Source organism: Ovis canadensis, chromosome 2 (genome assembly GCF_042477335.2).
Source record: "Ovis canadensis isolate MfBH-ARS-UI-01 breed Bighorn chromosome 2, ARS-UI_OviCan_v2, whole genome shotgun sequence".
NCBI lineage: Eukaryota > Metazoa > Chordata > Mammalia > Artiodactyla > Bovidae > Ovis > Ovis canadensis.
The window spans coordinates 13529846-13554484 of NC_091246.1; the positions used below are offsets into that span (position 1 = coordinate 13529846).

At 42.9% G+C, this 24639-nt stretch overlaps 1 protein-coding gene across 6 annotated transcripts in view; it reads right to left on the reverse strand.

Moving 5' to 3' along the window:
• PALM2AKAP2 (PALM2 and AKAP2 fusion) overlaps nt 1-24639 on the reverse strand; it is a 513846-nt gene that overhangs the window by 264075 nt on the left and 225132 nt on the right. For 5 of the 6 annotated variants that reach the window (XM_069575463.1, XM_069575460.1, XM_069575462.1 and 2 more), the window contains exons 3-4: nt 22499-22579; nt 16493-16623 (exon numbers count right to left, since the gene is read on the reverse strand). In XM_069575463.1, the coding sequence (XP_069431564.1) occupies nt 16493-16623; nt 22499-22579 (212 nt within the window). Of the gene's footprint in view, nt 1-16492; nt 16624-22498; nt 22580-22936; nt 22985-24639 lie in introns of those variants that run through there. The other variant, XM_069575464.1, reaches the window with a different exon arrangement.

Consider the following 24639-nt stretch of genomic DNA (forward strand, 5'->3'; position numbering starts at 1 on the left):
CCTTCTTTAAAGATAGGAGACACGGGCATGACTCTGAAATGGTGTGAGTGTAGTCCTACCTGAAGGCAGGGGCTGAACACACCAGCTGCCAAGAGTCTCTTCCAGATGATTCTTTTAGCCAGGCAGACAGTCTTACTGATGATTTCCCAGGCCAGTGATGATCTCTCTGGCTTCCTCTTGAAGCCCAACCAAAATTCTTGAGATGTCTCCAGGGAAAGCAAATTTTATTTTTATTCCTATTTACAGGTTCACCCAGGACATTAACTGCTTTTCTTAAGATGACAAACACCAAGACATCTGTGTGGCTAACGTTCAAATGTCAGTGTCTTACAGTCCGTCCTCTGCTTCATAGAGCAGACCCCAGCAGCAGCACATTACCCTATATGGAAGGCCTGAGATGACCCCAAGTCCTATTTATAAAACAGCTCCTCCCGAGAAAACCACATCATCACTCTGGGGCATTAATCTGGAATTTGGGATTCCTCATCAGGGGCTGCTATTTTCTTTAGCATTCGATACGGGCAAAGATGGTAGCTCTGAAAGAGCACTGGGAGCCTGGGTTTAGTTGCAGGAGGATCATTGGCTGGCTGGGGCATTCTGAGAGTCCCCAGGTCTGTCTTGGCTTCAGGCATGGAGAGGTGCTCAGTCTAAAGACTCTGTAAGGTTTTTTCTAGATCTAAAGATAAATTGGTGTATCCTATGGGGAAGGGATAGTTAGGGAGTTTGGAATGGACAGGTGCACACTGCTACATTTAAAATGGATAATCAACAAGGACGTACTGCATAGCACATGGAATGCTGCTCAATGTTATATAGCAGCCTGGATGGGAGGGGAGAGTGGGGGAGAAGAGACATATGTATATGTAAGGCTGAGTCCCTTTGCTGTCCACCTGAAACTATCACAGCATTGTTAACCGGCTGTACCCCAATATAAATTAAAAGTTTAAAAAAAAGACAAATTGGTGCAAAGAGATGGCAATGACAATATTTAAATATTTAGTCAAAAACTGTGATCTTGGGGCATATATATATATACCTTTTATTCTGAAAAATGCTTCATTGAATTGAAAACTGTTTGCAACAAACATGGCAAAACAAAACTTATGAAAGTTCTTAAAAATTGCTTGGAAAAATATCAAAACTCCAGAAGAAGAACAAAGTATACAAACAGGTGGGCTTCCCTGGTGGCTCAGTGGTAAAGAATCTGCCTACCAATGCAGGAAACTCAGGTTCGATTCCTGGTTCAGGAAGATCCCCTGAAGGAGGAAATGGCAACCCACTCCAGTATTTTTGCTTGGGAAATCCCACGGACAGAAGGGCATGGAGGGCTACAGTCAATGAGGTTGCAAGAGAGTCGGACAAGACCTAGCAACCAAATAATAGCAAGGTAAGTACTAACAGGTAGTTCATAAAAGAATAAATACAAACATATCAAAAGGACCTTGACCTCTTTATACTCAATGAAACGCAGATTAAAGTCATGACATACTTTCCACAAGTCCAACTGGGGATATATGTTCTTCTCTCTGATGTCTGCTTTGTAGCAGTGTGATCAAGGACTAGGGCTTTATCCCAATCCATCACAGACCAATATGACACTAAGCTTATGACACAAGCAACTCACCAAGGAATGCAACAGCCCACAAACCGGTCCATTCAGTAAAACGAGCCACTGAACACGAACTTGGTTGTCAGGACAATGCCAGATTGTCCTAAGGCTTCCAAACATCTTTCTGACAATTTCTGTCCTTATTTTGTCATAGACAAGTAACTGTTTATTACTAGTAATAGTAATACTAGACATAATAGACATGTGTCTAATAATATGTCTAATAAGTCATAATAATATACATAAACATAGTAACTGTTTATTACTAGTAATAAACAGTTGCCTGACTGGAAGTGATCCCTGGACATACTTTATATAGCATTAGGCTTAGCCATTTTTCTCTAACAAAGCAAAGTCTCCTAAGGACCTGAGCAGGATATCACTCTAACAATCGAGATGATTTTTTTTTTTTAAATAAGTAACTGGAAAGCACAAGTTTACATCAAAAAAAAAAAAAAACCTGCTGAGATAACTCTAACTTCTCACCTTATTCAACGGGGTCTGCCCCACAATTAGTCTGAGTTCTTCTCAAATCTCTCTCTCGTATTGTCCTACTTCTTTTGCCCTTGGAGTTGCTCTTTTTCATCCTCCACTTTAGCTGACAGGTTCTGGAAAGCCCTGGAATTCCTGCTGAGGGCCTCAGGGTGACAGACATGAGCTGATCACAGAGAGAGAGAGGGAACCAGAGAGGTGAGCCGCTATCCTGGGGACAGAGGCTGCTTCTTGTCCTCAAGGCAGCAGCTATCAGGCCTGTGCTCTCGGCCTCCTTTCCTCCTCTGACTGGGACCTCCCAGAGGTGCGGGCCAGCGCTTCCAAGTCACCGGTGGGTTTGTATGTCCAGCTGCAGCTGACCTCTAAACAGCATGCTAAACCTAGGGCAGGGGCGTCCTTCTCACCTGTTTGAGAATGGAGAGGGAGTGTGGGAAAATAAAATAATTGGGGGTTGTTTATATACTGTGTATTGCCACATCACTGTTTTATTTTTACAATAAAAGCTAAAACCTATTGGGCACCAAGTCCTAGGCTGTTCTAAGTAATAAGCTTTCCGTATATATTACCTTGTCACCACTACCCAATAAAGTCTGTCTCATTATTATTTTATTATCTTTTCTTTGTAGAAGAGGCAAGAGAAGTAGAGACAATCTAAAGGGACTTGCCTAAGATCACACAGACAGCAAGTGGAGACCCTGGACTTGAACCAGCAAGTGTGATGCTGAAGCTCTCAGCCATAACTACAACCCTACACTGTCTCTAGACATCAGGGTTGGTTCTGAACCTCATCACAATCCTTTAGATGCCCTAAATCTGATACAGATCAATTACTTTAAAAGGTATTTACTGTATCACTAGACCATGAAATTTTTGTGTCTTGTTTTATGTCCCTGGATATGTTTCAGTGTCTCCTAGTTCATAGTTTAAGGGAGCTTGAATAGATTTTGTATCCTACTGTTGTGAAAATTATATAAATCTTAATTATGTTGATAAAAAACATTTAATGAGAGCAGCCTAGTAGACACCAGACAGTATTCTAGGTACTCGGGACATATATATAGACACATAGTGGGTGTAGTGAGCTGAACGCATGCGTGCATATCATATCCAACTCTCTGCGACCCTATGGACTGGAGTCCGCCAGGCTCCTCTGTCCACAGGATTCTCCAGGCAAGAATATTGGAGTGGGTTGCCATGCCCTCCTCCTGGGGATCTTCCTGATTCAGGGATCGAACCTGCATCACCTGTGTCTCCTGCATTACAGGCAGTTTCTCTACCCACTGAGCCACCTAGGGAGCCCAGCAGGTTGAATGGTGGTCCCCAAAAGATATGACCACATTCTAACCCTGGAACTTGTAAGTATGGCCTTATTTTGAGGGAAAAGGGGTCTTTGTAGATGTAATTAAAGAATTTTGAGATGTGGTCATCTGGGGTTGTCTGGGTGGGCTCTAACTCCAACGGCAAGTGTTCTTACAGGAGACAGACAATGAGAGGACACCGGGAGAGGAGAAGGCATATGCAGGCAGAGATGACAGTGACGTAGCCGCAAGCCAAGGGATGCCGGGAGGCACCGGAGGCTGGAAGAGGCAAGGAAGGGTCCTCCCCTAGAGCCTCTGGAGCAAGCACAGCCCTGCTGACACCCTGATCTCAGACTTCTGGCCTCTAGAAGGATGACAGAATACATTTCTGCGGTGTGAAGCCACCAAGTTTGTTGTAATTTGTTACAGCACCCTTAGGAAACTTATAAAGTGAGCAACCTGTGAAGTCCTTGTGCTCCTGGAATTTACATCCTAATCAAGAATGAACATCATATAACACAATGTAGTGTAATATAAGGTAATATGGTGTAATGTAGTGTAACAAGATAAAACCATTTGCTGAAAATCAACAGCAGATAAAATCAAGAGCTAAACACATTCTCCTCATACTTCACACTAGGATGTCTTACCCGCACTCCCCGATCTGAGTGCTAATGACACCTCCCCTCTGCAGGCTCCCACAGGCCCTTTATGAACCTTCATGGCAGGAGATATCCCACCAGCTTGTAACTGATGGCTTAGTTGTTTGTGTTCCCCAGTGGCCTGTAAAAAGTTTCCTCTCCCTCCCCTCTGACCTTTACCTGAGACTAAGAATGGGAGGAAATTGAGACTACCTTCAGTTCAATTCAGTTCAGTCGCTCAGTCGTGTCCGACTCTTTGCGACCCCATGAATCGCAGCATGCCAGGCCTCCCCGTCCATCACCAACTCCCGGAGTTCACTAATGAGCAATAAGAAGGAAGCCAGCAGAGACCGAGAAGTGAGCAGGACCATTGCACATGCTTGTACAGCTTATCTCTGTCTGAGGACATGAGCCAAGAGAGCAGAGGAGGCTGGAGTCCAGCCCAGTGCTCTGTCTAAGTAGTGGCCTCATGTGGAGCTGCATTTGCTAATTTGCACTGATAAGTCATGTGATCCACCGATGCCCATGAATGCCACTGGTGATTAGAGACGTCCAGTCCTTCCAGCCAGACCTGGTTATGGTGGCAACCCTCATGCCGCATACCATGGCAGTGCGTAAAACCCTTCCTCCGGGCACCCTGACTGGGGTGCCAGTCTGTGCTGGCAGCGGTGTCCCTAACCTCACAGATATCCTCTGTGTACTGGCAATATTCAAACATTATTCACTTCTTTCCTTTGCCTTTTCACATGGGAGGAAAAAACATGAGACTCCGAGATCCCTGGAGTTTGTATTATTCCAACAGAGATTCTGTTCCAAAAGAGATCAAAAGCCTTAGGAGTGAGGAGAGGAGGGTGTTTTAAGTTAGCAGGGAGCACAGCGGTCTTGTCACTTTACGTGAGGTTTTAGGTAAGTCACTCGGGGGCCTCTATTCCTTTATTTTTAACTGCTTTAAAGAAGATTTTGATATTCATAAAAATAAAGAAGAATACAGAATAATAATAAACGGAACACTCAAACAAAAAATATGTAATAATAAAGACTAGGCTTCAAACACACACCCAAACAATATAGGCTCTGAGGCAGACCATATTTCCTGAGCAGTCCATAAAAATCTCTTCCATCTCACATGCTCTTCAGCAATGTGACCTTGCCACTCCCACCAAGAGGTGGATTCTCACTTCCCTTGCCTTGAATCTGAGTTGGCTTTGGTGGTCATGTCTGACTCTTGAGACCCCATGGACTACAGCCTGCCAGGCTCTTTTGTTCATGGGATTTCCCAGGCAAGAATACTGGAGTAAGTTGCTATTTCCTTCTCCAGGGCATCGTCCCAACACGGAGAACAAACCTGTTTCCTTCATTGCAGGTGGATTCTTTACCGACTGAGCCACTGGGGAAAAAGCTTTAGTGTTTAAAGTTTTAGAGTTGGCTTTAGTGGTTCAGTTGAAACCAGTAAGATGCAGTAGAAATGATGAGATCAGAGTTCTCAGGGGCCAGGATGGAAGAAGTCTTACAACTTCCTCCCGGCTCCCTTGGAAGAATTATCTGCTCTCTAGACTAACCCCTTGGGGTGCTGCTTCTCAGAACCCAGCTGCCACGCAGGGAGAAGGCTAGCCCTGTGGAAGGGCCACATGGAAGTACCATGGATGTTAGTACCACCCAGGCTTTGAGGCATCCTAGTTCAGGCCCTCGGAGAAGGCAATGGCACCCCACTCTAGTACTCTTGCCTGGAAAATCCCACGGACAGAGGAGCCTGGTAGGCTGCAGTCCATGGGGTTGCTAACAGTCGGGCACAACTGAGTGACTTCACTTTCACTTTTCACTTTCATGCATTGGAGAAGGAAATGGCAACCCACTCCAGTGTTCTTGCCTGGAGAATCCCAGGGACGGGGGAGCCTGGTGGGCTGCTGTCTATGGGGTCTCACAGAGTCGGACACGACTGAAGTGACTTAGCAGCAGCAGCAGTTCAGGCCCTAGACATGCAATGAAGGTGATTCCAGCACACAGCCCCTTGAGTCATCCCCAGCCATGTGTGGCTGGGGTCCCAGTTGAGGTTCCACACTGTGAAGTACAGACAAGCCATTACTGCTGTCCTCTGCCCAAACTCCTGACTCAGAATCTGTGAGTACAATAAATCTTAATTCATCACATTGCAGGTATAATGGCACATGTGCTCCAAATGTTCTCAAAAATAACGATAGTTTCTCCAAGAAGGGATGGGAACAAGGATGTTGGCAAATCCCTCCTAATAAACATGGCCTAAAACCTAACTCATCTACTGTTGCATACTCTTTTTCTCTTACCTGGCCTGAAATTACCATTCTCAAGGTTCACACCTTGGGTGAGAAATCTAAAGAACCCTTGGTGGCTGAAGTTGCTTTGGTTGGGGGTGAGGGGAGTAAGATGAAAGGCATTTATTCTAGTGTTCTCTCATGTCTGCTGGGGAACTGGAACCCTAGACCAGGAGAGGGTTTGTGCAGCTTATGTCCCCTTTGTTGCCTTGGAGGGTTCAAGGCTTGGACCTGATTGGGGGAGAAACTAGAAAGGCCAGGCGAGGCAGCCTTGCAGTGTTAAGCCTCAAGTAGCCTGGAGTCCCTCTGCATTCTTCTCTGGGCTTCAGCAGTGAAAAGAGAGCATATCAAGTGGGGTTGTGCCCAAGAGATGGATGAAGCTGCAAACTGTGGTGATGGAGGTGTCAGATCAGCCTCCCTGCAGGTCTGCTCCCCATCAAAGCCTGCCTGGGTCCCCAGGACCACATGACTGCTGAACCTCAGCCATCAGACTTGACTGTAAGGCCCCCATGTTATAAGATCATAGACTGTCCTTGCTGGGGAGGACCTGGGAAGAGACCATCCATTGCCTTCAGAATGCACAACTGGTAAACAGCTGGTAAAGATCCTGGAAGAGACTATCAACAGGACCACAGATGCTTTTGTTCCATTAAGAATTTAGAGGAGTTAGAAGTGCCCATATTATAAGCCACTGGGGCAGAAAAATACCACTTTCAAAGCATTTGTAGAGAGGGAACTTAAGGCGTGGCAATCATAGGGCAAAAAACCTGGGACCAGCTGCCAAGAAAGTTGACTTTGCATAATTCCTTCGACTAAAGCAATTGTCCTAAGGGCAGGAAAATGCAAGCGATCCCCAAATGTGACTTTTACATGGTCTCAGTGTGTGGATAGAATTCTCCCACTATTTTCATCATTCTGGGCACTTTAAACTCAATCTACCTAATCAGTGAGGCAACTATAATGGAGCCTATAAAACCTGAGTAAGGCAAGATGCTTGGGAACAACTGGCAGTAGGCTTTTCCACTACTGGCCACTAGGAAACTCACATGCAATGCAGATGTGCATGAATGCAATTTCAGAATGCTCCTTCCCTTGCCTGCTCAGCTTCCTAAGCTGACCGCAACTCAAGAAGCTTCCAGATTTCAGAATCTATAAAGAGGGACTTTCCTGGGGGCAGGGTAGGAACCTTAGAGGCGGGGGAAATTGCAAAGAATGTAACTTTCATATGGAGGGAGGATTCTTTGCGATAATGAGCAGTTGTTCCAGTGTGGACTTCAGCGTTACTTTGTGAGGAAATGAGTTCCCTGTCACTTTCAGCCTCTGGGGAGAAACTGTCTACTGACTCCCACTCCCTGGGTTCATTGCAAATTGTGAAGTATCAGATGAAAGCTGCTCCAGGTAACAAGACATCAGTTATGCATACTCCAAGATGCTCCAATTTCATGAGCTGTCATAAAATCACTGCCTTTGCAAAATCAGCACAGCACTGGATGCCAAAACCCAAACCAAACCAAAACAAAAACCAACTACTTCTTTTTAACACAGAGCTGACTTTCATGGCTCAGCATTTGACAAGATTTCTGTTTTCAATCAACTAAAAGCCTTTATGTCCTTTTGCACCAAGAATCATTGTTATCTTCATAAACCTTTTTAGGATTCTGTATTCTGAAGATATTTGACAGGATGATTTTTATTTCAGTATCAACTCCAAGTTTTAGAACAGTGGTTCTCAATTAGGGGCTATTTTGCAGACATTTAGCCATGCCTGAAGACACTTCTGATTGTCATGACTGGGGGTGTGGGGGCAGTAGATGCTACTGGCATCTACTGGGTAGACGTCAGGGATGCTGCTAAATATTCTGCAAGTCACAGGACAGTCCCCCACAAAAGAGAGAATTGTCTGGCCCCAAATGTCAATAGTGTTACTGTTGGAAACCCTCTCTAAAAGGATAGAGAAAATAAAAACCATAGCACTATGCTTACTTCGGGCTTCCCTTGTGGCTCAGCTGGTAAAGAATCCACCTGCAGTGTGGGAGACCTGAGTTTGATCTCTGGGTTGGGAAGATCCCCTGGAAAAGGGAAAGGCTACCCGCTCCAGTATTCTGGCCTAGAGAATTCCATGGACTGCATAGTTCATGGGGTCACAAAGAGTCGGACGCGACTGAGCCACTTTCAGATTATGCTTCCTTCCTGACAGGCTGCCGCACTGTCACTTCACACACACACGTGATCTCTACACACGACAACTCTTCATGGTGGGCCTCGTTATCCCCAGTGTATGGGTGGGAAAATTCAAGTCCAGAGAAGTTACAGGGCTTGTCCAAGATCAAACAACTTGTAAATGCAGAACTAGGCCTCAAATCAACTCCAAGGTCCAGATTCCTAGTCACTACACTCTGCTGGGGGACCTTTGCATCACCACACACGGTTTCCAGCAGAGATTAGGTTGTATACAACCAAGAAAGTGTCCTTGGGAGCCAAGGGCTTTGGAAGGCTACAGTGGAACCTGTGCTTCTTGGAAGAATCTGAATGGGCCAGCCTCCCCAGTCATGATGCTCACTCATAATGGATCCAAGCCCAGACTCTTCCAGGCCCTTGGGAAGGGAGAAGGAGCCTGTCTATCTGTCCATCCACCTATACCATGAGGTAAACTTTGGTGTGATCTCACTCAATATCACAGGTCTCAAAGACTTTTAGCTTAAAATAACCACCTCTGTTGAAAATTTTGGAGTTAGGCAGAGCTGAATTCAAACACTGGCTCTTTCACTTCTTAATGGGGTCATTCTGGGCAGCAAGTTACTTTATCTCTCTTCTAAGACTCATTTCTCCCAACTGTATAATGGGTATCATTATCATCACAACTATTTCATGAGAGTGTTCTGGGGATGAAATGAGACTGTTAATGAATTCATGGAGGCCCCAAAGTTAGGTCAGTACCCAGGACAGAGGACAAGACCAATGCATATTAGACAATACACTCCATTATATCATCATAGGTTTTACAGTCTATACGGATATATTTTGAAAAGGACGGGAATCAGACCAGGGCTAGACGGCTGAATGCTGCCAGGAGTGCATAGATGTGGAATGCCAATGTGGCATGCTTCATGCCATGCTGAGAAAGAACAGTACATCATGAACTTAAAAATAGCAAGCACAAAGAACACACAATCTTGAGCAAGCGTCCTTTGTGATTCTAACGAACATTTCTGCGGTTGCCTTTTCTAGTACAGCTATTTGTGGGTGACTGTCGTCTCTTTGGTTGCCAAAATCCCATAATATAACACACACATGCTTATGCCTGATGTCGCCAGCCTTCTGCTTTGAGTGCCTCAAGAATGTGGAAAATTAAGTGAATTCTGGTATTCATCAGAGACCAATGGAGGCACTCGAAGAATCTCGAGTCAGAAGTAGAAATGAACCAGGCCACTTGCGTCTTGAATTTTCTTTCTGAAAAGTTGTATGGCCTCTACAGGTTAGCAATTGAGACTTGAATTTTTTATTCAGTGAATATTTTGATGTCACATATTTTAGAACTGATGGCTGTTGAAATGAAATTAGTCACCTCTGGGATGAGTCAGTTACACGTGGAGCTTTTGTTTCCTGAGAATTTAGCCTCTTTCCCCAATTCTGGCCTGTCTCCAAAACTACTTCCTTCTACAATAATGATATTAATATTTCACTGCACAGGTATATTTGTATAGGAGGGATTTTTGGCCAGTCTCCCAAATTAGAGGATCTCAGAATACCATAGCGAAAAGATCCTGAGACCTCCCACTGAAAACACGAGGGAACCGAGACCAGAGATGATGAGAGATTTACCGAAAGCAACAACAAATTAGCAGCAGAGATAGAATCAGCACCTTGGCTTTGGCACAGTCTATTACTTTTTCAGTTACCACTGCAGGAGGTTTCTCATCTTCTTCAGGGCAATTCTAGGGTGAGTGGACAAATTTTCCCTATGTATCTCACTAATGAAAGAAAGTTAACACTATATTTCAAACACTTAAATAAAACTTGGTTAAACAAGAAAGAATCTTAGGTGGAAAACCACAAGGCAAGTGACAAGACTTGTTGATTGGAGCAGATGTGAAATAGAGCTGGTGTGGCTCTACCTGCCTAAAATGTCCAAAAGCATCAATGGGAAACCCACCTGTGGCCCCCAGGGACCCATCACATCCAGTGACGGCATGGACAATGGCGGGTGATGGGCCCAAGCCAGAAACAATCCTTTGGGCTTTCTCAATATAGTACTTCAATGGAAAAACAGACAGAAGATGCGATATTCAAATTTTTAAAAAAGAGTACAGCTTTTTCTTTCAACAATTCCAACTTTTTTTTTTTTTTAACTTGTTTTGCTCCTGGTTTCTAGTGAGCTGAGAATACAACCAATAAACTGACTGGGCCATCCCAACACAACCTCGTGAAAAGTTGTGCAAGAGAATTTGACCATCAATATATCCATTATACTGACCAGTTCTCATCTTCTTTCCCTGTCACCTTGATGTCATCACTTCAAGGCTATTGTGCTCTTAACTTTAGCCACAAACCTTTGAAAATTGGTAGAATTTTCTGGCCTATGTGAAAGTAGCCATCTTTCCTGATCTGTATCAATTTGTGTTTGGTAAACCAAGGCTTCCCTCGTGGCTCAGGTGGAAAAGAATCTGCCTGCCATGCAGGAGACCTGGGTTCAATCCCTGAGTTGGGAAGATCCCCTGGAGAAGGGAATGGAAACTCCAGTATTCTACCTGGAGAATTCCATGAACAGAGGAGCCTGGAGGGCCACAGTCCATGGGGTCACAAAGAGTCAGGCACAACTGATGACAAACACTTTCACTTTCAAACCAAGGCTGTTTCTAATCAAGTTCAAATGAAAGCATGGCTCCACCATGGGGCCTATGGGGGAGAGACCTCAGCCCAATGCCAGAGAGATGGCTTTATTCCCACCTATTCCCAGGTGGTGCTAGTGGTAAAAACCTGCCTGTCAATGCAGGTAGATGTAAGAGATAGGGCTTCGATCCCTGGGTGGTGAAGATCCCCTTGAGGAGGGCACGGTAACCCACTCCAGTATTCTTGCCTGGAGACTCTCATGGACAGAGGGGCCTGGCAGGCTATAGTCCATAGGGTCTCACAGAATAGGACACAACTAAAGCAACTTAGCATGCACGCACATATAGAAGTCCCAAAGCAGGTTCAAATTTCCTTGAGTCAAAGCCTTCAAATCAGTCTGAAATCAAGGATCAGGGCTGTCCTTTACGTGTCTGGATGAAATCAATTTTCTTACAAACGCTGTTTACTTCTCACTTCCCTTAGGGGTTTATAGGAATTAAAATGGGATTTCACTTATGATCTGTGCTTTTTACCATTTTAGCAATTGTTCTTGAACCTGACCATGCAAAAGAGTTACCTGGAGCAGTGTTTGAAAAACATAAATTACAGGACTCCTCACCTTGGTTCCCTTGTGGCTCAGCTAGTAAAGAATCTGCCTGCAATGCGGGAGACCTGGTTTGATCCCTAGGTTGGGAAGATTCCCTGGAGAAGGGAAAGGTACTGAGTCCAGTATTCTGGCCTGGAGAAGTCCACAGACTATGATCCATGGGGTCACAAAGAGTCAGACACCACTGAGCAGCGCTCACTTTCACCTTGGTCACTGAATCCAAATTTCCTGGAATGAGACCTGGGCATTTATATTTTTTAAAAGCTTCCTAGGTGATTCTAATGCCTAGATTTAATAATTTAGTTACATCTTCCCCTCCCTCCCTCTCTCCTTCCCTCTGTTTTTCCTGTCTTCTTTGCGGGCTGCCCTCAAGACCTAAGCACCACATATTAGTTTTAAAAGACAGACAACATTCTCAATTCCAAGCCACCACCAATTTACAAATAACATTTTGGAAGAAAACATGTCTGTTAACCTGCCTGTATGGTTACTGGCACTGCAAAGGGTTTTCAAATCAGAATTAGAAGGTGGTTATGTTCTTTCCTCTTGAAGATATATCTAGTGAAACAGACATATGTCTAAGTGCAAATTCTCATGCTTTATTTTAAGTCTTTATTATATTCAGAATGGCCCAGACATAAGAATTCAGATGTGACCTAAATTCTAAATACACATCAAGTTCTGAGTTAGGTTGCTACCATTCTCTTCTCTTGTTCTTTTTTTTTCTAATTTAAATTTATTTATTTTAATTGGAGGCTAATTACTTTACAATATTATATTGGTTTTGCCATACAGCAACATGAATCTGCTACGGGTGTACACGTGTTCCCCATCCTGAACCCCCCTCCCACCTCCCTCCCTGTACCATCCCTCTGGGTCATCCCAGTGCACCAACCCCAAGCATCCGGTATCCTGCATCAAACCTGGACTGGAGATTTGTTTCTTATATAATATTATACATGTTTCAATGCCATTCTCCCAAATCATCCCACCCTCTCCCTCTCCCACAGTCCAAAAGACTGTTCTATACATCTCTGTCTCTTTTGCTGTCTCACATACAGGGTTATTGTTACCATCTTTCTAAATTCCATATATATGCATTAGTATACTGTATTGGTGTTTTTCTTTCTGGCTTACTTCACTCTGTATAATAGGCTCTAGTTTTAAACTAACTGAGCCTGATTTCCCTTCATCTTTCCTTGTAGGCATCCTCTACTGCGCCATCAGGTTGTTCAAGCTACTCTGAATTCACCAAGAGGAACTAACACACCTTCAGAGCACAGATGTACTAATATACTTTATTATATTCATATTATATATTAATACAATTTGAAAAGAATTCATAGATCTCTTTAGGAAAATCTAATTTGTTGCTAGGGGTGAACTTAGATGAGTGGACCCAAATGTTAAGATCTATAAATTAATGTTCTGTTTCAAACAAAGAAACTTTCCTTTTGAATTCCCTTATTTAGTGATTCTGCAGAGAGTTTCCAGGATTCCTATTATGTAAAGACCAGATCTGACTTCAAAGCCACTCATACTTTCCTTTAGTCTCTTCTTCCTTTTCCTCTGAATTCCTGAGTTATTTTAGTTCATCCCCTTTCACATTCATTTGCTTTTCTGTACTTTTCCTCCTGCTGACCAGTTTTCCCTCATGTTTGCAGTTTTCAGTGAAATAATCACGCTTCTGGAAGATTGAAGGATGAGTTCCCATTTTCACCCTTTCCTGTATCTGTACTCTTTGCCCCATAATTCTGAGTTCCTTCTACTTAAGGCTGACTGTCCATCTCCTCCCCTGGGTTTGGGGATGAGCCATCCACCCATCTTAGCTAATGGCTCGCGGGCAGTTCTGAGCCTATGCCTTATGCCTGCTCGGCCCCTTTGCACCTCTGCCATTGCCATAAAAGGGAATTGTCATGATTAGTTCATTCGTGCAGGGAAAGGATGAGCAGACTCATCCAACCTATAGCTTAGAGTCACTTAGCCAAACTCAGCTAAAATGAGCAAAGCCAGGCTAGCCAATCCACATAGACTCTGTAAAACTGGAGAATGCTTCAGTTTACAGTGAGCCTTTAAAGCAGTTCAAGGGATTAAGAATGTGAGAGAACCAGTGTTTGACTTCAGGCAAGTGTCAGGTGACTGAATATCCTTTAAGGGAGGAGTGGGGGAAAAGCGCTTTTTCCCTTGGGACTGGAGCTTAGAGTTGCTAAACACCACAGAAGACAGAAGATATAAGGAAGATAAAGGGAAGCAGAAACTGACATCTAGGGTAGGGAGAAGCTCCTCCCACAAGAGGCCTCTGGCAGCCCAGCTCCTACAGAAAAGCAGCTCATCCCCCAGCGAAGGGCCAATGCCCATCCGACCGATGTCCAGCAAAGCCGCGATTATAGCAGAAAGAAATAGCCCCTGAAATAGCTCATCTGACAGGTGAGAGTTACTACCTACCGGGCCAGAACAATAATAAATTTGTATTCAAGTCAAAGCGAAACTGCCAATGTGGCTGAAGACCACGTTTTCTGATGCCAATTAAGAAAACTAGAAAAGGTTATAGAACTAGTTTTATTCTACTTTCCAAACCCTGTCTGCCTTCCATCTGTAATAACACCTACTACATGAAATGAATGTACATGACAGGCTCAGTGAGAAAAGACATCCAGGTTTTAAAAAACGATTTTTAAATCAGATTTTCTGCCCATCTGTGTGTACCCTGTCTCCCTCCACTTCAGAGGGGGCCTGCAATTTACATCTGTTTCTTCATCCTGCCTGGAACTCCTCAGGAGTATAATGCTGTCCCATGTGAGCCCGAACCACAGTTCTTGCTGTGACTAGACTAAAACCAAGTCACTGGTTCCTAGGGTTTTGCCGGCTTGGACTGGAGAGTAACTTCCCAGGCTCCCTCTTCCAGGCAGGTCCCCTAATGCATGGTTGCACCCAGCCCCAATCCTTTCATTCGGCAAACAGCTATGGGGCATCTACTTGGTGCCAGACCCATCTGTCCTGATTATGTGAAACCAGCAAGAAAGAGACAGGAAATGGACTAGAGCTTTTAACAAGAGTAAAGACAAAGAGATGCTATATGGTTTCAACTGTCATTACAGCTGAAAGCACATTGGACTTGCCACTTTGAGACTTAAAAACAAACCTTCGATAAAACCATTTCTCAAAAGAAAAAAAAAATTCTCAGAGCTGTCTTTTCCTCTCCAACTTACTATCGCTGTTCCCCACCATCCTTGGCTCTCTCATCTTGTCTAAGATGCAGCAAGCTGAGCCACTTCAGAGGAGAGGCAATCCCCAAAGCTCAGGACTCTGGGCCACTCATTCTGCCCCCTCCTCTTTCTATCTCTTGGGCTTCTAACATGAAGAAATCCCTTTTTTCCCCCTGGGATCCTGCAGGTACTTGTCCTTAAAAGCTTGAGGTCAGCATTCACATAATTAAAATTACTTCTTATGATATATATATATATAAATAATTGGGTTGGTCAAAAAGTTCATTCAGGTTTTTCTGTAACATCTTATGGCAAAACCCAAATGAATTTTTCAGCCAATCCTACACATATACACAGAGACACACACACACATATATATATATATATATGTTAATATATAATTTAGCCTTTCCAATACTTAGCTTCTATCCTTTATATTTTAAGAAAAATGTGTTTGTATATGTATATGTATGTACACACACACACACACACACACACATCTCATATAAACTTTCTCTTAGCAGGTTTCTCCTACAAGCAAAGCTTGGCCAAGCTGCTCCAAGAATTCTTTAAGGGGCATTAGGGATCAAGTTAAGCAGGGACAAGGCCTTGGGACCTTATAGTCAGTTGGCTTTTCCCTTTGGTGATGCTATTGGGGCCCCCAACGTATTCTCACCAGCTTCATTCACTCTTGGGTACAAATGACTGGAAGCAAGTTAGCTATTACTCTTTGTATTTTAAAAAGAGTTCAAAACCCCAGGAGAAAGAGAAGACACTCTCCAGGGTGAGATTTCTGGCAGAATTTGGGGGATGAGGTGGAGACGGAGATTTTGCTCTAAGGCACCTCCACTCACCATCTTCCTCACCATCTCATCTCTGGCTGGGTGTCCTGGGACCTGCTGTGGCTACAAATCCCAAATGGAAACCTGTATTTGCTTTGCTTCTGTATGAGTCTGGCTAGACACTGGACATATAGGAAGGTCACTTATCTCCTAGACTGAAATGTTCAGAACCTGCTTGAGGACCAGGGAGCACCCTCTGAGCACTGAAACCAGAGAATACTTTGTGAATCTTTTGGAGCACAGGCACACAGTCTGCAGAGGGCCCGTCAGTTTCCATTCCAAGACCCTCAGCTATAGATTTCCCACTTCAAGTTGCTCAAAGGTAGTAGACTTGGCAACAGACTAAGCGCTAACAGCCTGAGTTCAAGAAGGAAAAAGGCGAGAGCTGACAGAACTCAAAAGGGGGACACTGAGTGAAGGGGCAAGCTGCTCATCACATCTAGATGGTCCGTGAAGACATCACTATACTGTGTGACAGCCCAATACAATACTTAGTCCTCAGAGTAAAAACTCTGGATCATCTGGGAAAGTTTCAGTGGAAACAGTGTACATACTCTGTTTAGGAAGATAATTCTAAAGCACTGGGGAAAGGTGATGGCATTCAGAAACACCTCCTAGAGAATGGCAGTTACTGCGCCGTAAAGCCACAGCATGTGGCCCTGGACCGGAAACCACCTACCTCTGAATGTTATCTTCAAGCTGTTTGACTCTGAACTCATCCTCCTCAGACTGCCGCCTCCTGGCTTCCTCTTCTTCCGCGGTTCCAGCAGGTATGCCCTGCAGCAGCCATTTTTCTCGAAGTACTTTAGACTGTGGGAATGAGCAAAGAGAACAGACTGACGATACCTCTCAGTTCACACCGTCCTCTCCCTCCAAGGTCCCTCTGTCTTAGCTTTGCCCCTCATCAGTGGTCCCATACTTGCTTCTACCCTATGTCCAGAGAGCCACCAGAAGGATTGATTCCCATATTTTCTATGATTAAAAAATTTGAAAACATACAGAAGACCAGAAGAAACTAGATGATGTGTTCCTGTGTAATTTCATGTGCATTTCATAATCATAAACATTTTGTCATATTTCCCCATATATTCTTCCCACAGAAGCACTTTAAAGTAAGTAACCAATATCAGGACATGGAAATTCTCCAGGCAAGAATACTGGAGTAGGTTACCATTTCCTCCTCCAGGGGATCTTCCCAACTCAGGGATTGAGCCCGGGTCTACTGCATTGCAGGTGGATTCTTCACTGTCTGAGCCACCAGGGAAGCCCTTTGCACTAAAGCCTCTTAAAGTAAATAACCAACATCAGGACATTTCACCCATAAATATTTCAGTATGAGTCTCTAAAAAATAAGGACGTTTTCTATGCAACTGCAGACTGATTATAAAATTTCCCAGGATCACTTAATATCCAGTCCATCTTAATGTATTCTTTTTAAAAGATTAAAAAGTACTCTGTTAAAAAGTACTTAAAATTTATGGGGCATTGTTTAATAATATAAAATCAGGTGGGAAAGCTTGTGGTGCAATTTGTATATGTTGGTGGCTCTCTTGCTGGCTGAGTTGTGTTCCCCCGGGGGACAGGAAGAGGGGATCTAACAGAACAAGACAGTGGGCCAGTCTCAGGGAACTCGGTTTCCCAGAGGTGTTCTGACATTACAGGTTCCTTTACACCATGTACCCTGCCTGCCTGGTCAATATTTTCAAATTTGAGCTTGACTTTTCACACAGACTAAAAATAGAAAAGTCTAAAATCAGTTTAAATGGTTCACAATTGTGAGAGACACAATCGTAATGTCTTTGCAAGCAAGGCTCCTGATACCTTCAGGCTTCTCAGCAAATGACCTTGGAGTGTTGATAATAAATATCTCACAGGGTCACAAGTCAGGCTTTGATTTTTTTTTTTTTAATTCAGTCTTCTGGAGAGAAAAGGCTGTGTTTTTTTAAATATAAAAAAACATGTTTTTTCATAGCTTGGATTTAGAAGAAAACTCTAGTCAGTATCCCTGCTCATGAATAAAAAATTCAAAGGCAGCTTATGTATTGAAGATGTGGTTGTGAGCAATTGGATTTTGACCCTGCTGATGTGTCATAGAAACCTTTATAAATGTGACAGTCCCCAAAGGATTCACATGGCAATCCGTACTGAGGGCTTGCTGTTGCTGGGACCTTGACTTGACCAATGAAATAGATAAATCTCAGGCAATTCAACCAAGGGGCAAAGGGAATATTAAATTCAGTCTGTCTGGTACAATCCAATAGTTGATTTACCGTTTTAAACTTACATGATCACGAGTTACATAATAAAAACAATAAAAATAAGTAATTGTATCCATAGAGTTAAAAGCCAAGACAATTTTTCAAAAACAGAATAGTGATAGCTCTTGCTGCATGAAATATTATGAAATATATCAAATGGCTAGAGGGATTAAAGAGAAATGAAATTAGCACAGGAATGGCAGATTAATGGAATAAAAAGAATCCACAAATGGCGGACTTGAGTGTGAGAAATATGTATATGACAAATAAGACATTTAAATCTGCGGGGAAAGGGATGAATTAATTGATAAATCATGTTGAGGCAACTGCCTCACCATCAGGGAAAAGTAAAGTTATTCCTACCTTATTCCTTATAGGAAAATATATGCTAGATTTTAATCAACAAACTACTGAAGTAGAAGAAACATCATAGATTAAGTGTTCAAGAGGAGATGTTCTTTCCAAGGATGACATCAAGGTCAGAAATTGTAAAGTGAATGTTAGATGTGAGTTCATACAAATTATAAAGTTTTGTAGAAGAACTTCAAATAACCCATATATAAAAATCAAAACAGAGATCAAAGCTAATGAATTTTGGATACTAATGTTAATGTAGTTTCATTTTACTCACAGGCTGATGAGGCCTATAGTAAGGGCTCCATTATCTTATTCTATAATAATATATTAGATCATATCTGGGTGGTGAACAGACAATTGATAAGTTTTTGCTTTATATTTTCCTGTACTTTTAAATTTCACTCTTGAAATGATTACACACTTCTTTTACAATCAGGAAAAAGAATATATCTATTAAAATTGCTTACTGGTCCCATACATGAGCATTTCTTAGAAATTCTTAACCACAAATATTAGATATTCAATATATCTAAGGATCTTATAAAAAGAAATCTGAGTTTAATTTGACCAGGACCTCAAGATATCCAGAGGTTTCCTAATCACTGGGTTGTAGCAGCTAATATTTCAACACCTCCTTTACCACCTTATAGAATATGCTTGTCATTCATATAAAAAGTAATGATATTTCATTTTGTGGAGTTACTATGTAGCCCTAACTATTGCAACTAACAAGTATATTAATCAAATATACAAGTATCAACATGATTGCCTTGCATTCTATTTATCTGCTTTGACAAGAGACCAGTGAATGTCTAAATAATTCATATTTCATGGCATGAGAATAAGCATCCAAAGACTTTGATAATGAGAATATCTTAATAAAAATGAAATCAAATTCTAATGTTTTTCCATTTAAATTTGCACTGAGATTATTATTTTTTTTCCCTAAGAGCACATCTGGGATTTTGAAAAATGGTAAAATAAATAGTAATTACTGACCTATTTTCTACTTCAAGAAACTACCAATCATCACTGCAGCATATCTCCACATGGTCCAAACTTTCCAGAGCCCATGAAATATATTTAGAGTGAAAGAGACACCGAGGAGCACAACTGACGTCTCTCTAGACAAATTATTTCATTTGAAGAAAACAGTATCCTGGAGAAAGTATGATTATGGAGACAGTCCTGGGGTTCAACTGGGCTCCCCTACTTAGAGTTTCTATGTTCTTGGCCAAACTACTTGATCTCACCAGTTTGTTTTCTCACGTAACCCAGGGGGAGTAGTATCTACTTTGGTGTCATTATTGAGGGGATGCATTTAAAGTATCACACACACATTAGGCACTCAAAAAGAAATTATGACTATTATTTTTTTAAAAATCTTTATTGAATTTGTTACAATATTGCTTCTGTTTCATGTTTTGTTTTGTTTTGGCCTTGAGGCATGTGGGATCCTAGCTCCCTGACCAGGAATCAAACCTGCACCCTTGCCTTAGAAGGTAAAGTCTTAATGACTGGACTACCAGGGAAGTCCCAGTGATGACTATTCTTGAGTAGTCATCATTGATGATGGACAAAGGGATGACATGGCTGCCGCTTTGCCAGCAGCATGCTGGCTGGGTCTCCACCAAGAGCCCAGGGGGAGCAATATCCTCAATGAATGTACTACCATCCAGGGGTGAGGCTGCCAAGCTCCAAAGTGAATGATCACAGGGAAGATGACTCATGCTGTTTAAGGTCAGTCCACAGTTAACTGATTTAAAGTAGAAGCTGTTCCTTTCTGGTGCCTGCAGTGATCATATCTCTCAGTCAGGCACCACCTTCCTTAGAGTAAAATAACTATTATTTTGGGGAGGATGGACTGGGAGCAAAGAGAGGCGGTCATGAAGGAGGCTCCACCTTCGTTGCAGCGTGGCTAGTGACTGTCCTCACCCAATCTCACCAGGGCAGAGAAACTCAGGACCTCCCAGAGCTGGCATCTCTCTCCAGTGTAACCCCTGATAAACCACAGTGGAGATCTCTGAGCTATCTTTTTTTGTTGTTCAAGGCTCACCAGTAAGCCTTTCCTAGTAAGAGCAAATTATAGTGCATTGGTCTCCATTTATTAAATTTCCATCATTTCGAATCCTTTTCCCCCAGATATGGGAAGGTAACCTTGGTGAAAGTGCCATGGGTTTCCTCAAATAGCCAATCTCATCAACTGTGTGAGAATTTTACCAGGATAACCATAGAGAACTATCTTATTCCCTGTCTCCAAGTCTTTGAAGGAATCTCACTGTTTTCCTATGCAATACTAATTTTGTACTGTTAATTTTATTGATCGGATGAATGGGGGGTTGGATAACGGACAGATGAAATATGAAATAAACTCTGTAACATTGGACTGGATCAGCAATGAATGAATCCTTGGTATCTTATTTGACACCCAGAAAGATGAGAAGTGGGACAAAAGAAACTTGATCTTCTGACATATGTTTATTGCCTGATTTTTGATTCAATGAATGCAGATGCAAAGAACCTCACTGAGCTGAAAGAGGAGAGAGTCTGTCTAGTCAAAAACATCCTCTCATTCTTTCAGGATTCTTATTCAAAAGTTCACCTTTTAAGCAAGAATTCACTGAGGTTTAGTACATTTTTGTCTCTTATCAGGAGTGAGTTGACTGTACTTTGAGCCAGAGACCCAGCTCTGTCCAGATTGACCTTGAACAATTCACTTGGTTCTGTGAAGTAAGCTTAAGCCACACCTCTCTGTAAAAAGAAGATGCTAACTTCGGCCCCCAGTCCTCCCTGAGGAACGTGGTCAGGAAAGAACAGTGGCATACAGCACAGATGCAAAGCTTCCTACAAGGAAAGGTCCATAAATGGATTTACATGATAAGCAGTAAGAGAGAAAAAGGCAATTTTCACTATCGTGTTGCTTTCTTTCCTTTTAAACACTTTTCTCTAGTTCAAGTTAACGATGAACTGATAAATATGGGAAGCAGATTTAGGTCATGTTGCTATTTAAAATCATGTTGCTGATGATTTCATTCTGAGGATTCATTTAGCACAAACTTGTCGTCTAGAAAAGAATGGGAAATGCAACTGAAAAGGTTCCTCTTGCTAAAAAAAAAAAAATCCAAATAATCCACATCTAGCATCACCCTGAGAGTCAGCCCCACCTTTCCAACTAGCCCTCTAAGTGATCCAATTTCTACATGCAATGTTACGGCAATTCGGGGTAAGCAGAAGAAGCCTTTTCTCAAAAAGCTAGGGGCAGTGAAAAGCCAGCAGCACCGCCCCGCTGGCCACTGGTCACACTATTCTCTGAGCCTGCAAGAAAGCACATTCTGCAGCTGGTGGGGTCCCTGTGACGGTGATAGAGCTTTCTCCTGGGCTGCCATCAATTATAATGCTTAAGTGCATTATGTTTTAAAGAAGAACACATATAAATAAGTATCTCTCTCTTCCCCATGGTGCAATGAAAACCAACCAAGTCAAACCATTTCAATACTATCTTTTGACAGTGCTCTAACAGGACACTTTGAAAACTATTAAAGTAGAAATAAAACACATACATAATCTGGCACACAGAGAATTGCTCTTTTATCAGACCACACTGCTCTGATCTCCCTCTCCTCCATATCAAGAAAGAAAAGATTGATATTTTGAATTTAATAAAGAGCGCTATGTTAAATGTATCTTTGAGAACCTCTGCATGCATGCACACATACACACAGCACCTATGGATTACAGATATAGCCCCGGAACTCTGCCTCACCCACCATGTGGAAATTCTCCTCCAGTTTCTATATATAACCACCACAGTTCAGAGGCACACCCCACCCCCTAAACCCATCCACAGGCACCCTATCATCTCATCAGGCTTGCAGAAACTGGAACGCTGTATAACAATGCCCTGAATTTGAGAAATTCACAAGAAAAGCCCAGGGATGGTTTCCTGACTGAATGAAAAAGGGCTGGTGCAGCCCTCAGCAGCGCCTTCACCCAGGGCAGGCTCTGCCCGGCTCCCTGGCGTGTGATCTGCATGTCTAATAATGGACAGGTTCGAGGGATCAGCTGCTTACCTTGGAATGCTGCAGCAGAAGTATCTGCTCGTCCAGCTCTTGGCGCTTGCCTTCTATCTCCGTCTGCCTCTTTCTTTTTTCCTTGAAAATAAAAGAGAGAGAGAGGCTGTAAGAGTGGGTGGGTGTTGGCTCCGGGAATCTGACGGCAGGAAGCAGCAGCGGCCGTACACATCTGCAGAGACCCTTCCAGAGATGCTGGGCACACACTGTTGTCACCTGCCCCTCCGGGTCTGGGTGTGTTGTAAGCAGCAGCCTTCTCCTAACATGTCTGCTGTGGGCTCGGTGAGTGGGAGAATTCTCCTCACTCAGCCAAGCTGCAACAATTTAATCCAGAAGAAAGCAGCTTTTACACACACACACACACACACACACACACACACACACGAGTCATGTTCTGTGCTGTGTTAATTTAGAGACAAAGAATAAAAATGTCTCAACTGTGAAGACAGAGGTTGTTCTCAACTGCAAAGATGATAGAATAAAACCGTGGGAAATTCTGGGCTTAGATTCCTGTTATTGAAACCCTACATATGAATAATGCCATGCAATTTCAAATTTTGTAGGACAAATCACCCAGCTGGACCGACCAAACAATGCAAATTAGATGGGTGGTTTTTGTTTAAGCTCCTCTTGGAGAGAGCATTTCATGGGGGCAAAGGCTCACTCAGGTTTTGGTCAATGTGAAGTCTGGACTTGGGCTACCTGGGTCCAATTCCCAGTTTTTCTATTTGTTACCCATGTGACCTCGGACAAGTTCTTCTACCTCCCTGGGTCTAAGTCTTCTCTGGAATAAAGAGAAGATAAGAACTGTACCTAAACCATATAGCTGGGGCACTGATAATGAGATGATACATGTGAAGGACACAGAATGATGGCCGGGCATAGTAAATGCTCAATAAATATTCTTTGCCATTACACTTACTGTCACATATTTACTCCTAGACAATGCTTAGAGATGGCTTTTAAAAGAACGTATTTCCCTTGTATTCTGAGCATAACTGTTTCACTGGAGTGGACACTTTGTGAGACAATAAACATCACATAAAGGTGATTAATTTCTATTCTTATAGAAAGGCCTGCCCTTATGATGGCTTACATGGTCAAGGTTTTGTTTCCAAAGTGCATCAGGGTGTGATGTACTGACACATTTCCTGCACTACATAATTTCCTTGTATTCACATAAGCAGGGGGAAACTTGTTAGACAAGATATCATGGTGTTTTACACAACAGCCAAAATCCTGGAGACGACAATAATGTAAAAGCCTGGTTGTCCTGCTCTGTGTGAAGGGAAGCTTTTATTTCATGCAATTGCTATGTTTCAAGTCAGGGACATAATCTCCTATGAGACCCGAGAACATTCTAGAAACTTATTATTTACCAAAGAACTTCAATCCATGGTGCATCATCGATGCTGCTTAATCCCAGAGGACGTCCAAGAATACACAATCCATGGAGGTGGGTGGGAAAAGAAAGGACCAGGGGTAACAAACCACCTGTCCAGCATTTCAAAGGTACTACATGATCAAGCAAAGACCTCTAGAACCACTATCTCTATATTCTAGGATTTCTCAAGATTAAGTTTACTGGACTTTATCTTTCATTCCCATGGGCTATCAAGGTATACTTGCATACATGCACGCTTAGTCACTCAGTTGTGGCCAACTCTTGGCAACCCCATGGACTGTAGCCTGCCAGGCTCCTCTGTCCATGGGATTATCATGGGAAGAATCTTGGAGTGGGCTGCCATCAGAAGTTGCAATCAGTGAGCCCACGATCATGAGTCCTAGAGCCCATGCTCCACAACAAGAGAAGCCACTGCAATGAGAAGCCCACACACCACAACTAGAGAGTAGCCCCCACGGCTGTAACTGCAGAGAAGCCTGCACAGCAATGAAGACCCAGCATGTCCACAAATATAACAATAATAACAAAGCATCAATAATCCCACACATGCTCACTGAGTGCTGTGTATGCTACAAAATTCATATGTTGAAACTTAACCCCCAAGGTGATGATGGTATTAGGAGGTGGGACCTTTAGTAGCTGATTCGGTCATAAAGGTAGAGCTTGTGAATGGGATCAGTGCTCTTATAAAAAGAACCCAGAGAGCTCTTTCATTCCTTCCACTATGCAAGGATAC